The 14,214-nt window shown below is 40.1% G+C and overlaps 1 protein-coding gene across 2 annotated transcripts; it reads right to left on the bottom strand.

The window, feature by feature from the left end:
* Positions 1 to 7,124: 7,124 nt before the first annotated feature.
* cops8 (COP9 signalosome subunit 8) lies at positions 7,125 to 14,200 on the bottom strand. 2 transcript variants are annotated; one of them, NM_203775.1, is given in 8 exon segments: positions 7,977 to 8,516; positions 8,570 to 8,846; positions 9,299 to 9,361; positions 9,830 to 9,937; positions 11,586 to 11,718; positions 12,365 to 12,413; positions 13,782 to 13,852; positions 14,019 to 14,137. In NM_203775.1, coding segments are annotated over 7 exon segments (582 nt in total). In that variant the 5' UTR covers positions 14,097 to 14,137; the 3' UTR covers positions 7,977 to 8,516; positions 8,570 to 8,766.
* Between the last annotated feature and the right edge of the window lie 14 nt (positions 14,201 to 14,214).

The raw sequence follows: 14,214 nt of genomic DNA, 5'->3' as shown, positions 1-14,214 counted from the left end.
TAAAATCTGCCAGTTGGTGTGAGTGTCAGACATTTGTCTTTCAACGATTGTTCTCTGCGCATGTCACGATTGCCAGCAGCGGAAGTCAACGACATCGATCGTACGTAGATGTACGATCGTAGGTATTTTACGATAATGATGCGACAAAATCTTTCCCGAATTATCGTTGCCCGTGGATGGCATATCGTATGGGAACTCGATCGCCATAAGATCGTTTGTCGATATAATCGTTCATCGCCCCCAACGAGCGAAATCGCCTCGTGTATGGCCACCTTAACACTACTATAATTTATATAATAAGCTGCTGTGTAGCCACGGGGGCAGCCATTCAAGCTGGAAAAAAGGAGAAAAGGCACAGATAACAGATAAACTCTGTGGAATACAATAGTGTGTTATCTGCTATGTGCCTGTGCCTTTTCTCCTTTGAATGGCTGCCTCCAAGGCTACATAGCAGCTTATTTATATAAATTATAGTAGACTTTCTGAAGTAAACACACAACTTTTACCAGTGCAGGGCAGCAGCACATTATATTTTAGTTACTTTTATACACTTTCATTTTTTGGTGTTACTGTTCCTTTAACACAGGCCAGTCAAGTTCTTGCAGTCCCATATCTAGGGCCTGTGTCAAGGGGAAATGTCAGGACTGTTGTTAGGAGGCCAGGGTTTGGGTGGTTGAGGGGAATGGTAAAACCTGCAACTTTGGTCATCTCTCCAAACCAATTCTATTTGGGAATTACTGGGTGCAGGGGTTTTTAAAGGATTATTAATACTTCAGGCCTAACATTCTTTTTTTTATCTCTAAGTGGATTGCAAGCGCGTGGCACAAATCTGCTCTTCTCTTTCTACTGTATCCTAGTACTTTGCTAACATAAACCCCGATGTACCATGCAAGCAGTGATCATATTGATTAGATACTGTGCCCAAAGGTAAAGGATGAACTAATGGGCTCACAGTACCTGTTAGTAACCCAGGGCTATGACTGTCAATTATTTTATCCAGAGACAGATATATTAATTTTCAACTGTATAATATTGTTTGTGACTTTGCCCTTGTTTGTGGCTTTCAGAGGTTTACAAAAGGAGAAATTAAAAATAATAACCTGATGGGCACAGTGGCCTACTGGTGTGCTTCTTTTGTCACTCAGTGTAGCTAGAATTTAAAGGGGGCAATCCACAACAAAGTAGCACAAAAACATCTGAATATGACAGGTGGAACCATTTTAATGCAATTATAAGGAATGGTGATGTCATTTGTGTCTGTGAATCCACCCAATATATTTTGAATAAGATATAGAGCTCTTATGTGCCAAAATGATTTGAAAAGCCTCATGAACAAATCACAAACACTTTACAACATTGCCGCTAGATGGCACTTTACACGAATTTATGCTTTCGTTCTTAAACTAAAGTAGTCCTAGAAAGCAAATAAGTGCATGAAACATAGGCATGCAGGGAATAAATCACTAATATTCATGTACAGTATGTGGCATATACTACAGAAACTGCTCCATCAATTTTAGCACATCTCCCATAAGCTTAATCAGTAGAGAGATGCTGAGTATCAATGTTTTACCACCTATAAACACTTATAGAAAAGTTTGATTCATGGTTTGCTCTGGTTTGATGCATTCTGTGGGGCCCTAGCATTGCTCCCAGCGTACTTTAATCCTTTATAATATGTTGGAACATACCGATACTTTGTAGATGGCCTGATCTGGGAGTATGACATTATTATTCATTTTTATATTCTGTTCTATAAATGAAATTAAACTGTATCCTGGGTGTCTGTAACATTCTGTTCTTTGCACAAAGGAAATGCGTGGATGTGTTCCTCACACGTACAGCTTGCCCCAAGAAAATAGTCTGTGTGAAGTTGGATGTTTCAGTGCTGAGGTTCACCACAAAAATACAGACTGAGTGACACGTCAAAGCCATGTGCTGGGGAGCGGAACAATGTGTTTATTGGCAGGTTCTGGATACTAATCTTGTTTTTATCCTGAACTAAACAATCACTTGTATGACTAATACTCAGCAGGACAAAAAGTTTTTCCCAAATACCATCAACCGACAGTTCATGTTGAAAACCCATATAAAAGCACTGGTGGAAAATCAGTGGACAAGGCAGAACTGTCAATTTTACCCATCCACTTATCTGATCAGGCAGTGTTGCCAATGGTGGTGGCTAGAAAATATGTTGGGATGCTAGCATTACCAGGGCATGTATCTGGGCCCCATTTGGATGTTTCTTTATATTGGCACTCTTCTATGTGTGTAACTACTTCTGTCATCAAACAAATCTGAATATGGCGTCCACAATTTGCCAACTTTTCCATTCATAACTGAAACAAACAAAAATAAGAAATATTTAAGTTTACAATACACATTCCCATTACGAGCCTTTGCACTATATAAATTAGCTGGAGACCAACTGCTCCTTGTTGTATCAACTAAAAGGAAGGCCGCTATCGAGAACGGGGTGATGGATATATATATATATATATATATATACAGGTCCTTTTCAAAAAATTAGCATATTGTGATAAAGTTCATTATTTTCTGTAATGTACTGATAAACATTAGACTTTCATATATTTTAGATTCATTACACACAACTGAAGTAGTCCAAGCCTTTTCTTGTTTTAATATTGATGATTGTGGCATACAGCTCATGAAAACCCAAAATTCCTATCTCAAAAAATTAGCATATCATGAAAAGGTTCTCTAAACGAGCTATTAACCTAATCATCTGAATCAACTAATTAACTCTAAAAACCTTAAAAAGATTCCTGAGGCTTTTAGAAACTCCCAGCCTGGTTCATTACTCAAAACCGCAATCATGGGTAAGACTGCCAACCTGACTGCTGTCCAGAAGGCCATCATTGACACCCTCAAGCAAGAGGGTAAGACACAGAAAGAAATTTCTGAACAAATAGGCTGTTCCCAGAGTGCTGTATCAAGGCACCTCAGTGGGAAGTCTGTGGGAAGGAAAAAGTGTGGCAGAAAACGCTGCACAACGAGAAGAGGTGACTGGGTCCTGAGGAAGATTGTGGAGAAGGACCGATTCCTGACCTTGGGGGACCTGCGGAAGCAGTGGACTGAGTCTGGAGTAGAAACATCCAGAGCCACCGTGTACAGGCGCGTGCAGGAAATGGGCTACAGGTGCTGCATTCCCCAGGTCAAGCCACTTTTGAACCAGAAACAGCGGCAGAAGCGCCTGACCTGGGCTACAGAGAAGCAGCACTGGACTGTTGCTCAGTGGTCCAAAGTATGTCATTCAGAAATCAAGGTGCCAGAGTCTGGAGGAAGACTGGGGAGAGGGAAATACCAAAATGCCTGAAGTCCAGTGTCAAGTACCCACAGTCAGTGATGGTCTGGGGTGCCATGTCAGCTGCTGGTGTTGGTCCACTGTGTTTTATCAAGGGCAGGGTCAATGCAGCTAGCTATCAGGAGATTTTGGAGCACTTCATGCTTCCATCTGCTGAAAAGCTTTATGGAGATGAAGATTTCATTTTTCAGCACAACCTGGCACCTGCTCACAGTGCCAAAACCACTGGTAAATGGTTTACTGACCATGGTATTACTGTGCTCAATTGGCCTGCCAACTCTCCTGACCTGAACCCCATAGAGAATCTGTGGGATATTGTGAAGAGAAAGTTGAGAGACACAAGACCCAACACTCTGGATGAGCTTAAGGCCGCTATTGAAGCATCCTGGGCCTCCATAACACCTGAGCAGTGCCACAGGCTGATTGCCTCCATGCCACGCCACATTGAAGCAGTCATTTCTGCAAAAGGATTCCCGACCAAGTATTGAGTGCATAACTGAACATAATTATTTGAAGGTTGACTTTTTTTGTATTAAAAACACTTTTCTTTTATTGGTCGGATGAAATATGCTAATTTTTTGAGATAGGAATTTTGGGTTTTCATGAGCTGTATGCCACAATCATCAATATTAAAACAAGAAAAGGCTTGAACTACTTCAGTTGTGTGTAATGAATCTAAAATATATGAAAGTCTAATGTTTATCAGTACATTACAGAAAATAATGAACTTTATCACAATATGCTAATTTTTTGAAAAGGACCTGTATATATGAGATGGAGTTTGTTTGGAGGGGTTAAACTTAATGGACTGATGGACTATTGTTGTCTTGTTTCAACCTAAATTAACTAGTCCCTACTAAACTGTTTGGATTTGCCTGGCAACATTTTCAACAGCTCAGGAGCACAATAAAAAAGGGAGCAATTGAAAGTAGGGGAGAAAGACACCGAGAACTGGGAAGAAAACTGAAAGGAACCAAAAAGACAGAATGGGAGAGACGTAGGAAAAAACAGCAGTAAAGAAGTCAGCATAGACTAAAATGTACCAAGATATATGTAGGTTTTGTGGGGATCTGTAAATTTCTGAGAGTGGAAAATAAATTCCTAGTTTTCTTGACCAATAACCTAGATGCACTCAGGCTGTAGGCTCTTTCCTTGATATGTATGGAGCACAAGGAATCTTATTCCTGTATAACGTTTTCCTCTACTTCTTCTGGGCACCTTATAGGGTTTCACAGTTGCTGTTACATGTAAGATGGTAAATAAAAGCTTTCTTGAGAGAGAGTAGAAGGTTTTCAAAACATTTGTTCCGTCAGTGCTGGTGAGCACTGGATATCATGCAAAATCTATTTTGTGGTTATTTAGAAATATAAATGTGTGGGTGGCTAGGATGGTGTTGGTTTTTGGTGCCCTGGTAGCGGAACTAGAAGTCATAAGGAGCCCACAACAGAATCTTTTCAGGCCCCTAGAATCCTTGGGGAAGCTGTGTGTTTTTTTCACACCTTAGGGTCATTTATGGACATGGGTGGTGCAAGAGTACCAGCACAAGCACTAAGGGGTGCAAAATCACTCCACTTAGTGCAAATTTGCAAAGCATTTGTGCCCCACCTGCCTCAGAGCTGTCAACTTGTAACATATGCTGGTTGGGGGATGCTGAGGCATGCAATATTTTGCCAAAGACCGGAAGTGACATCACCTGCAAGAATGCACCCCCAGAAGTGGTCATCTGCATGCACAAATGCTCTTCTGAAGTTGAGAAATTGCTACCCAGTCATGTGCAATTGCTTAAGAAGACATAACTGCGCATGTGCACAATGAATTTGCACAGAACTTCATGACAAATCGTGAGAATTCTATGGGGCGGCAGGAGACCAGGGATGAGGCACTAAAATCGGGTAACTCCTGAAAAATTTAGGGGAGCTTTACAGCTCTGCACTGAGCAGCAGGGCTGGGCCAAGGTATTTTGGCAAAGACTTCAATCGGTGCCCCCCCATCCTGCATCCATACCATTTCCCACCTTACCATTAATGGTAGACACATTATGACACATAGATCAAGGCAGGCATAAAATGTGATTTTAAAGTATTATGTTTTTATAATAAATCACACACAGTCACAGGCAACATATCAGCCTAAACTTAAAACCAAATAATCACAGCACACATGAAACAGTTGTCCACATAACCCTTTTCAGTTTCAGCACAGCAGTCCCCAGTCACAGCAGCCCCAACCAAGACCCAGATAGCACTAATAAATGTGCCTTTTTGCCATCATTTCCCCCCCCCCCTTCCTGATTGCCCCCATGTACCTGTGCCAGGCTGCCAGCAGCCATTTTATTGCCATCATATTGCCCCATGTACCTGTGCCAGCAGCCATCATATTGCCCCTTGTAACTGTGCCAGCAGCCATCATATTGCCCCTTGTTACTGTGCCAGCAGCCATCATATTGCCCCCCCCATCTGTCCCTGTGGCAGCAACAGCCAACACTATATATTACCCAATTTGCCCCCAGTCCGTACCTATGCCAGGAGGCAGCAGGGGCCAAAAAATCATATTGCCCCCAAATGATCTCTACCTGTGCCAGCAGCAAGCGCCAAAACTCCCAGGTTTCTCCTGTTTATATTTTCTCTCCACACTTCACGATGTGCCAGCTCTCTCTGTCTCTGCCATTTAAATGACAGCTTAAGCGCGCCAACCCCTACTGCACATGCGTCACAGCGCCAGCATGATTAGAGGAGAGCGTGTCAGTATATTAAGGTACATGCCAGCAAAGAGACGGGTGGTGGAGCGCTCTCGGGTCCCAGTACAGCACAAATTTATAGTTGCACAACACACGCCAGAGGGGATTGGGGAGGGCGGTTTTAAAGAACAAGGCTGCCAAGGAAATTAGTTTTAAAAATGAAAAAAATAAGTGAAAAAAATCTTTTCCCTTTAAAGCGCGCCCCCTAATGATTGCGCCCTAGGCGGGCGCCTACTCTGCCTAACCCTAGTTCCGGCCCTGAGCAGTGTCAGGCCACTCTGTATCTTGCGCCTCTGAATGACTTGTAAGGTAGGGGGGGCATTTTGCTCACTACTGGGGGCACTGTAAATGAGCCCTACTCCTGTACCCCTTACCAAATGAGTTTGCTGTTCCTTTTGTTATAACCCTTTCTCCTGCAGTCACAGAATTCTAAACCGCTAACATTAAACCATTAGGTTTATTTCACTGTTAATTCCAAGCTTTGGTCTGATATATACTGTATGTATTGTATCTAGTGATTAATCACTAACTGCAAGACTCCAATTGGCTAACATTTACTCGTAAGCCTAAATATAGGGGCCAGTATTTCAATGGTTTTGGTTTTACATTTGCTTCAGTACTAAAGCAGGACCAGCAGTAACCTACAGTAACATTACACTCAGTAACAGTACGGTCAGTCAGCCTCAGTGTAGGAACAAATGTGATACCTCCAGCCAGTCCACCAATGCCTCCTACTAAAATCCATAAATTGTTTATATAATGTCACAAGCTTGCAAATGAACATGTGGCTACTGACACTAGCAACAAGCCAGAGATGTATTCTTAGCAAAAATGTATCCCGCCTATGCTGTTAGGGTTGTTTGGGATCAACTGACTACTGAATCACATTTGTTCAGAAGTGGCCATAATACCAGTGACCGGTCTATCGCTTACACACAGGTTCGAGATAAAGCTAGCAAAGCAATAGGTACAGAGATAGTCTTGCAAGTTACTGAGCTCATCAAGTAACTACAGCATGCCACATATTTGAGAAAAATTGTGATTAACACAGATACACACATCTATAGTATGGACTCAACAAGCTTTAATATGTCACTTTTAAAGGACATCTAAGAAAAATGGGAAATAACAAAAACATCTTATTTACATTTGGACAGAGCAGTTATTCTGCAGAACTCAAACCGGAGACTCTTAAGCTGGTACCCAACTTTCCCCATGTGAGGGAAAGCAATGGCAAAAATTCTGTCTTCTAGACAAATCTGTTGGGAAAAATATAAGACATTTAATTGCCCACACACAGGGTGAGTCTCTATCAACCTTCCTTAATGGAATAGGCACATGAAAAAAAAAAAGATTTTTCCTTAACTATATCTGATTTTGCTTGTTCAGATAATGAAAGAGTGGCCATGGACTGTTAGTTTACGTAAGCATAGTCATCACAATTATACTGTCCCATTATCTGATTTAATCATATGCTCATGGCCATAATTTTGGAGCAATTATACTTGGCCCATCAATTCACATCTTAAAAATATATGACAAATGGCATAACTAAAGGGGAAACAGACTGTGGGTTGGGGATGGGTTATAGAGGAGGGTCTGCTAAGCAGTGGCAGATGATTGGTTTGTTGACTTCACCTGTGCACTGTGGGGAAAGTGTCTGCAAGAACATCCAAACATCACTGCCAGTAATCTTGTACCTGAAATTACATCCCTGCTGCCCTGACTACATCCCTCCCTGACTATATCTAATATCTTGTCCATAAAAACTTTGCTTCAATATATTTCTGCGTGGTTTACTAATGATTTACCTTGCATAAAGTCACAGCTACAGATTTAAAGTGTATAAATAAAATCCTATACAATATTTATGGACAAAACCAATCTGTAACAGTAGGCAAAGGTTTACTAGCCTTTTTTTTTTTTTTTTTAGAGACAGGCAACCACATCCCTCAATATTGTTGAACCACATCTTCCTGCATCCCATCAACAGATATGTGCTTAAGTTCTGTTTAAAGTTGTAGTTTAACATCTGCTTGATTAAAATAGATAGCAAATATCCTTTTAAATCAAAGCAGCAGTGTAATTTAACCTGTTTATGACCAGCACATTTACACCGGACTGTCATTGGGTCTCAGTCTCACAGTTTGAGAACTGCCAGAAGCTCACATCATAATCCCTCTCCCAGATGAATTCCAACCTTGAAAACAGCTTACCAAATATGACACAGGTCTATATTTACTGTGGAGCAGCATATGATTTTCTTATTTATTCATGGAGTTCAGACTGGAAAAAAAAATTCACCTCCTCGGCCGTAAGAGCAAGTCTCACTATGCAATTCACTGGTATTAACTCTTACATGTATAATAAGCAACCCACATTTATGGTATAAAACTAAAGAGCAATTTTCATAAAAGATTATGCAGTATCTTAACCATTTTATTGTCAAAGGGGCCTGCAACTAATTGCACTGCACAGAGCTGCTAGGCCCCGTGCCAGTAAAGGGGTTAACATACACAGCACCCAAGCTAACAGAATGCTCCAGATCTCCATTTGCATTAACCCTTTTCAGCTCCAAAAGACATCAGCTCACACAGCAGAGAAAGAGTTCAATGACCAGGGGTGGGTTTGGAGGTGCAAAAGATTTTGCCACTTTGCCAGCCTCCTGTGTCTGCGCCTTTTGATCTAGAAATAGGAGGGAACTTCAGTTCTCTAGGAAAGCCACGTAGTCAGTAAGTCTGGCCAGCTGCTGTTCGTTGGGGATCAAAGACAGGGGCGCCGAATCTATGAGCAGAGCAGAGAGAGAAATTACACTGACCGAAGCACCTCCTACTGGTCACAGTGTTGCAGTACAAAACTTGCTATTCCCTCTTAAAAGGTTGAAACAGCTTTAGGAAAATATGAACCATTTATAACACATTAACTAAGTTGTTCCTTCTCCATCACAAGAATGGAGGTAGTGCAGAGGGGAAAAAGATTCATTATTTTTATCACCGTATTACAGATGCAACAAAGACTTTTACTTACTGTAACATATGGTGAAAAAACGTATATATATGTTTAGCAATGTATTATTTTTTTTAATTATGATTTTAAAAGTTATGTACATGTAAGCAGAGAATCTATATTGATAATTTATATCATATATATGAAATATAAACGTGTGTGTACAACATGATATCCACAGAGTACCTAACAATGTTAATGCCTGCACCAAGAACTGCAGTGCCACCCACCTGGCTTTTTGGGCATTACCATCCGAGTGGCCAAATCAGCCTGCCAACCCTGTTCTATGACTCCTGTAACAAAAAAAAAAAAAAAGTAAATGTGTAAATGATGACCTCTGTGTTTTGGGGTACCTGAGCCCATCCAGCAGAAGATAATCTTTTTCCACCTCATAGAAATTGCCATCTGAACTTCATAAAAAGCATTGTAACAACGTAAGAGCATGTTTGTAAAGGAACTGCTGTGCTGGTGCTCCCGTTAGTAGAATACCGCACCAGCCCTGGGTAGCTGCGAACGAGCAATGCTCTTCCCTTTCTTGTCTAACTTCAGAATCCCAGGGCCAGCACATGTGCAGTAGAGTGAAAACATAAGCTTGTCTTGTTCATTTTACTGTGCATGCGGAGTGAAGACAGAAGAAGGAAGAGCATTCCCCAGCCCAGATGGGGAACTCTTATTCTCCCTGCTCCAATACCAGCTGAATTTCTACAAACCTTGCACCAAAGCTGCATGCTATCCATAAAAAAAAAAAAATATACACACACCTTTAACAGCCTCTTCTACAGAAAGGCCAACAAAAGCTGCAAAATCATCTGCAGAGATTGAAGTATATGCCTGGGAAACCAAGCCAAATGCCCGCCGTCGTGTTGCATCTATGAAACGAAAAACATATTCATCATAATTTTTTTACATACACTGTCTTTCATATTTCAGCCTCATTTAAGCTTAGCCTAATTGCTCTTTTTCAGACAAAATAAGTTCAAACAAAAATAAAACGCATCTGTTGTCAAGGCAGAAGCCAAAATGAAATGGATTTCTCTTCCTTTGAAGGCCTGTTGTATCTCCATCTAATTTTACAACTATCCATATGCTGGTTTAATGACACAATGACACACAGACACATGGAGCTACTTGCTCCTAGCTTGCTACTAGCCAGCTACTTGTCACGGTTACAAAAAGACAATACTGATAATTGTCTCTAAGTGTGTTTTAGCAGAAACAATTTTCAGTATTGTCTATGGCAGGTGTCATATTCATGTTTGAAATGTCGAGTTCATATGTACTCGTCTTCCCATATGATCCTTTACTAGGGAGTAAATCACTCTTGGACAGCTTTATTTGAGGTATAAATTAATACAGATTATTACTGTACAATACAAAGCATTAAATAATAGCTCATACATCCTAAAACACCAATACCTACAGCAGGGTATTTCCTGCCATTTTGTAGCCATGACAATTAGCACAGTGTGTCATAGCTCTTAGCTTAATATCTATGGCACCTTTTTATATATTGATTGGCTTTTTACGAAGTGTATAAACAATAGACTGCAGTATGCTAATTATTAGCAGATCATCTTCTAATTAACTTAGTATGATGCAGTGAGCAAATTTCCAAGACAATTTTTTTTTAAAAAAAAGGAAAATAAAATAGGTTTGAAAAGAAAGATAAGCAATATTACCCCCAGTAAATGTGATTTTAGGTTGCTGGGGACACTGACACTAACAACCAGACAGAACTTTCCGTTCTCATGTTGGAAACAGGCAGAACGTGAATAATTGAGGGGAAAAAAAACACATACAATATAAAATAAAGCTAAAATATTACTTATCTAAAAGATGCTAAGGGACAGATTTATCATTTGCCACATTCTATTCCTCTGTTATTCTTAGAAGTGCATCAACCAGAGGCTGAAAGTTAGAGTTCACCATTTGATGATAAATATGCTACTCAAAATGTCAGAAGAATTAATAGAGAGTGGGAACATTTTACTGTGATGAATGTGCCCCTAAAAGTCAATATGCACTTTTCCTTTAAAAGGAGAAGTACATTAATTTTTCTCCATGTTGTATCCAGTGCTCTCCAGTAACCCATGCAAGCCTCTGAATCAAAACAGTCTCTACAGAAACTCAACAGAGCATTGGAGGAGTGAGAGAAGGATGTGGCATGGAAGGGTGCAGGAACACAGAATTGGGAAGCTTTGAAACACACAACAATATCCTGTAAGCAGCATCTTTAGTATGGGTGCCAGCAGATACATACTGATGAAATGACTCAAGAATTTCTTGCATTTTCTTTCAAGAATTTTCTTGAATCTGTAATAAAGCTTGGGATACCTACTTTAGAAAATTTTGTAAGGTAACATTGCTGACAGCAACAAATTTTTGTGATATTTTTAAGTTGTTTTTACAGCCGCCATCAATAATTAGAATTTTACCAATTTACTCCATATTAACCAATCAGAAGTTAATGTGCAAGGAGTCTGATTAGAGCACACCTAGCTGTTAAGGGGGTTATACCTCTTACAGCCTCCATGACTGGTTGGATGGCCTCAGACCACTGACATGCAGAGATGGATGTGTAGATCCCTGGAAAATCTCGCTGCCAGATCTTCTGTCCTACCTCCCAGATCCCACCAAGCTCAGAGTGGGCCTGTAGGGGAACCACAATTAAATGCATAAAGTACTTTTTTTTTTTAAAAGTGGAAACAATCCTATAAGATACATTGTTTAGCACTAGTCCTGGGGATGACCTTGAAATGATTTTTAAACCAGTGCCACTATCCTTTAAAAGTAAGCACAATTAAGTCTGGGGGAAGGAAAACATGCCCATTTCACAAAGATTCTCTGTAAACTCAAAACAGGACAATTTTAATTTTCCTTACCTTTACTCTATGCAAAACTGAGATCCTTATATTACAAAATGCAAAAGTATTTAAATTATTGGAATATTTTTGAATTTCAGGGATGTACACACTGGATACCATGTTAACAAAGAGCAAAGTGAAAATTAGCATATACACATCATGTCAGACAGTTTTAACATTATAACCTGCCAAAGGATTACTTAAAAAGCATTTATACCCTCAATTATTGTACTTCAGGAGCACCCAAAGAAATAAAAAAAGGTTTAGTAAAGAGGTGGGCCAGCTAAGGCTGCAATAAGCATTCAATGAGCCATGTATTCACAACCATTCAGAACCTAATAGGGTTTTGTAGTAGTAATAGTAGTAGTAGAAACTAAGCTAATACGCTCATAACAGCAAGTCACGTCAAGCAAATCACATGACATTACTTACGGATTTGATTGCTGGCGGAATTCTTTTCCATAAATAACGTGCATTATTCCTAATAAAGAGAAAAAGCACCAAAAATGTAAAAAGTATTTTAAATTATTTCATAATTAAAAACTGACACTTTTATTCATGAATATGTTCACATAGTTTTACAGGTGTACAAGCACTATTACGACTAGTTTGTTGCTTATTCCTTCTGTCACTTGGCCATATAATGGATCTTACATAAAAAAAAAAACAAAAAAAAACAAGATTACCGCATTTTAATGCAAATCTGGGTGTTTTACTCCACAATACTATACCCTCCCTTCCTAGGACTAGGAATAAACACATGATTCATGAAACACTCTGTAGAATAAAATGTAATTTAATAAAATTTGCCCAATACTGTTCTTATTGTGAAGATAAATACAATAAATACATTGTAGCCAAATAAAGCAGTACTAGGGAGAATATGATTTATGGTCAACCCCGTTCATTGATATCTGTCAACTAGATTAAACCTAGCAGATGGGGCTGGGAGAAGCAATAGTTACACATATACCTTTCAATAAACATAAATTGTATTAAATTAAATTTCTATTAGAAAGTACCTACTACCAGTGAGTACACATTTGCATGATCAGCATTCTCTTCCTATTGCTATGGACACTAAAGTCAATTTAAATATTGAGTGAGATTGCTTCACCATTTCAAACTTTACAACCAATGCATGGAACACTGACCAATCAAAGGACAAATTATACCAGTCAAAGATGCAATTCAATCAGCCCTATTAGAGGAGGCGTGACTAGCCAAAACCATGCGACACCTGTCAAACTGCCAGCCAATCAACTGGTAGCAAGCAAGGACACCTTTATATATAGGAACAATGGTCCAGTAATGTTTATTAATAATTTGTAGCTACACCTCCACCTCATGAATACTCCTGTAATGGCAATGCAGAAATCACATAATGTAAGGAAACGATTCCAAGGGGCTGCACACACAAAAGTATGCAGCACGTTGTACTGGTGGTAAAAAAAAGTTTGCTACTTTTGATGTCTGATGTCACGATCAGGAAAACATGACTTATTTATATAACGTGTAGTGTTTCCAAAGTAAACTATTTTTGCCATGCAGGGTAATACCTACAGCACATGGAGCTTAGCTTCACTGGGAATGAAATGACAGGGGACTTCATTATAATGACAAGCTGCAAGGGGACATTCAGCGACCCTTTTACTTTTTGGGCATTACTGCTCCTTTAAATTGTATTCAGCTGTATAAAGAGCCATTCAATGAACAGCTGGATACTATGCCAATGGGGCACAGAGGTCTATGGCCTTTAGGTTGTCAGGAATAGCCCTGAGGTGTCCATAGTAATTGTGTCAGGCAGAGAAGAGATAGAAAACAAGTGAAAGAAACAGGAGAAACTTACATGTCATTATGCAGCAAGTACAATGCCAAGAGCTGGCTGTACACCTGAGGGTTGGCAATGCCTCCTGGAGCCTGGAAGACACATCTCTGGGTTAGAAAGAAGGTGACGATGACAAAGATTCTAATAGAAAAGACAACATAGCATGGTTTCCTACTGAAGCGCCTTATAATGACACATCTCCCTATCCCACTGTCACACTCCGCCCCACGCCAGGCAGCTAGGAATAAAACCGAGTACCTCAAGCTCCTGTTCCTCGCACTGTTCCTGAAGCCTCTGAAAAGACACAGGATTTTGAGCCATCACGGCCACTGGCATCTTCTCCCAGGGCCCCCGGGACCTCTTAGGGTCGCTGCAAGTTCCCAGTGGCTAATGGCCGCAAGTGACGTCACGAACACGTGAAGACGCGGTGACGTCTCCAGCACGTAACGTTCGG

This window comes from Xenopus tropicalis, chromosome 9 (assembly GCF_000004195.4).
Source record: "Xenopus tropicalis strain Nigerian chromosome 9, UCB_Xtro_10.0, whole genome shotgun sequence".
Classification (NCBI taxonomy): Eukaryota; Metazoa; Chordata; class Amphibia; order Anura; family Pipidae; genus Xenopus; species Xenopus tropicalis.
Note: the sequence above shows the minus strand (reverse complement) of the source record. Positions and strands in the feature narration are given on the sequence as shown.

What these genes read in the sequence shown, in the direction of transcription:
- cops8 (XM_012970259.3), bottom strand. Translation starts at nt 14,096, where the DNA reads ATGCCAGTGGCCGTGATGGCTCAAAATCCTGTGTCTTTTCAGAGGCTT. An exon ending in GCGAGGAACAGGAGCTTGAG is followed by an intron (nt 13,853 to 14,018) that starts GTACTCGGTTTT and finishes TGTGTCTTCCAG; the next exon opens with GCTCCAGGAGGCATTGCCAA. An exon ending in GGTAATGCCCAAAAAGCCAG is followed by an intron (nt 8,847 to 9,298) that starts GTGGGTGGCACT and finishes CTCTGCTCATAG; the next exon opens with ATTCGGCGCCCCTGTCTTTG.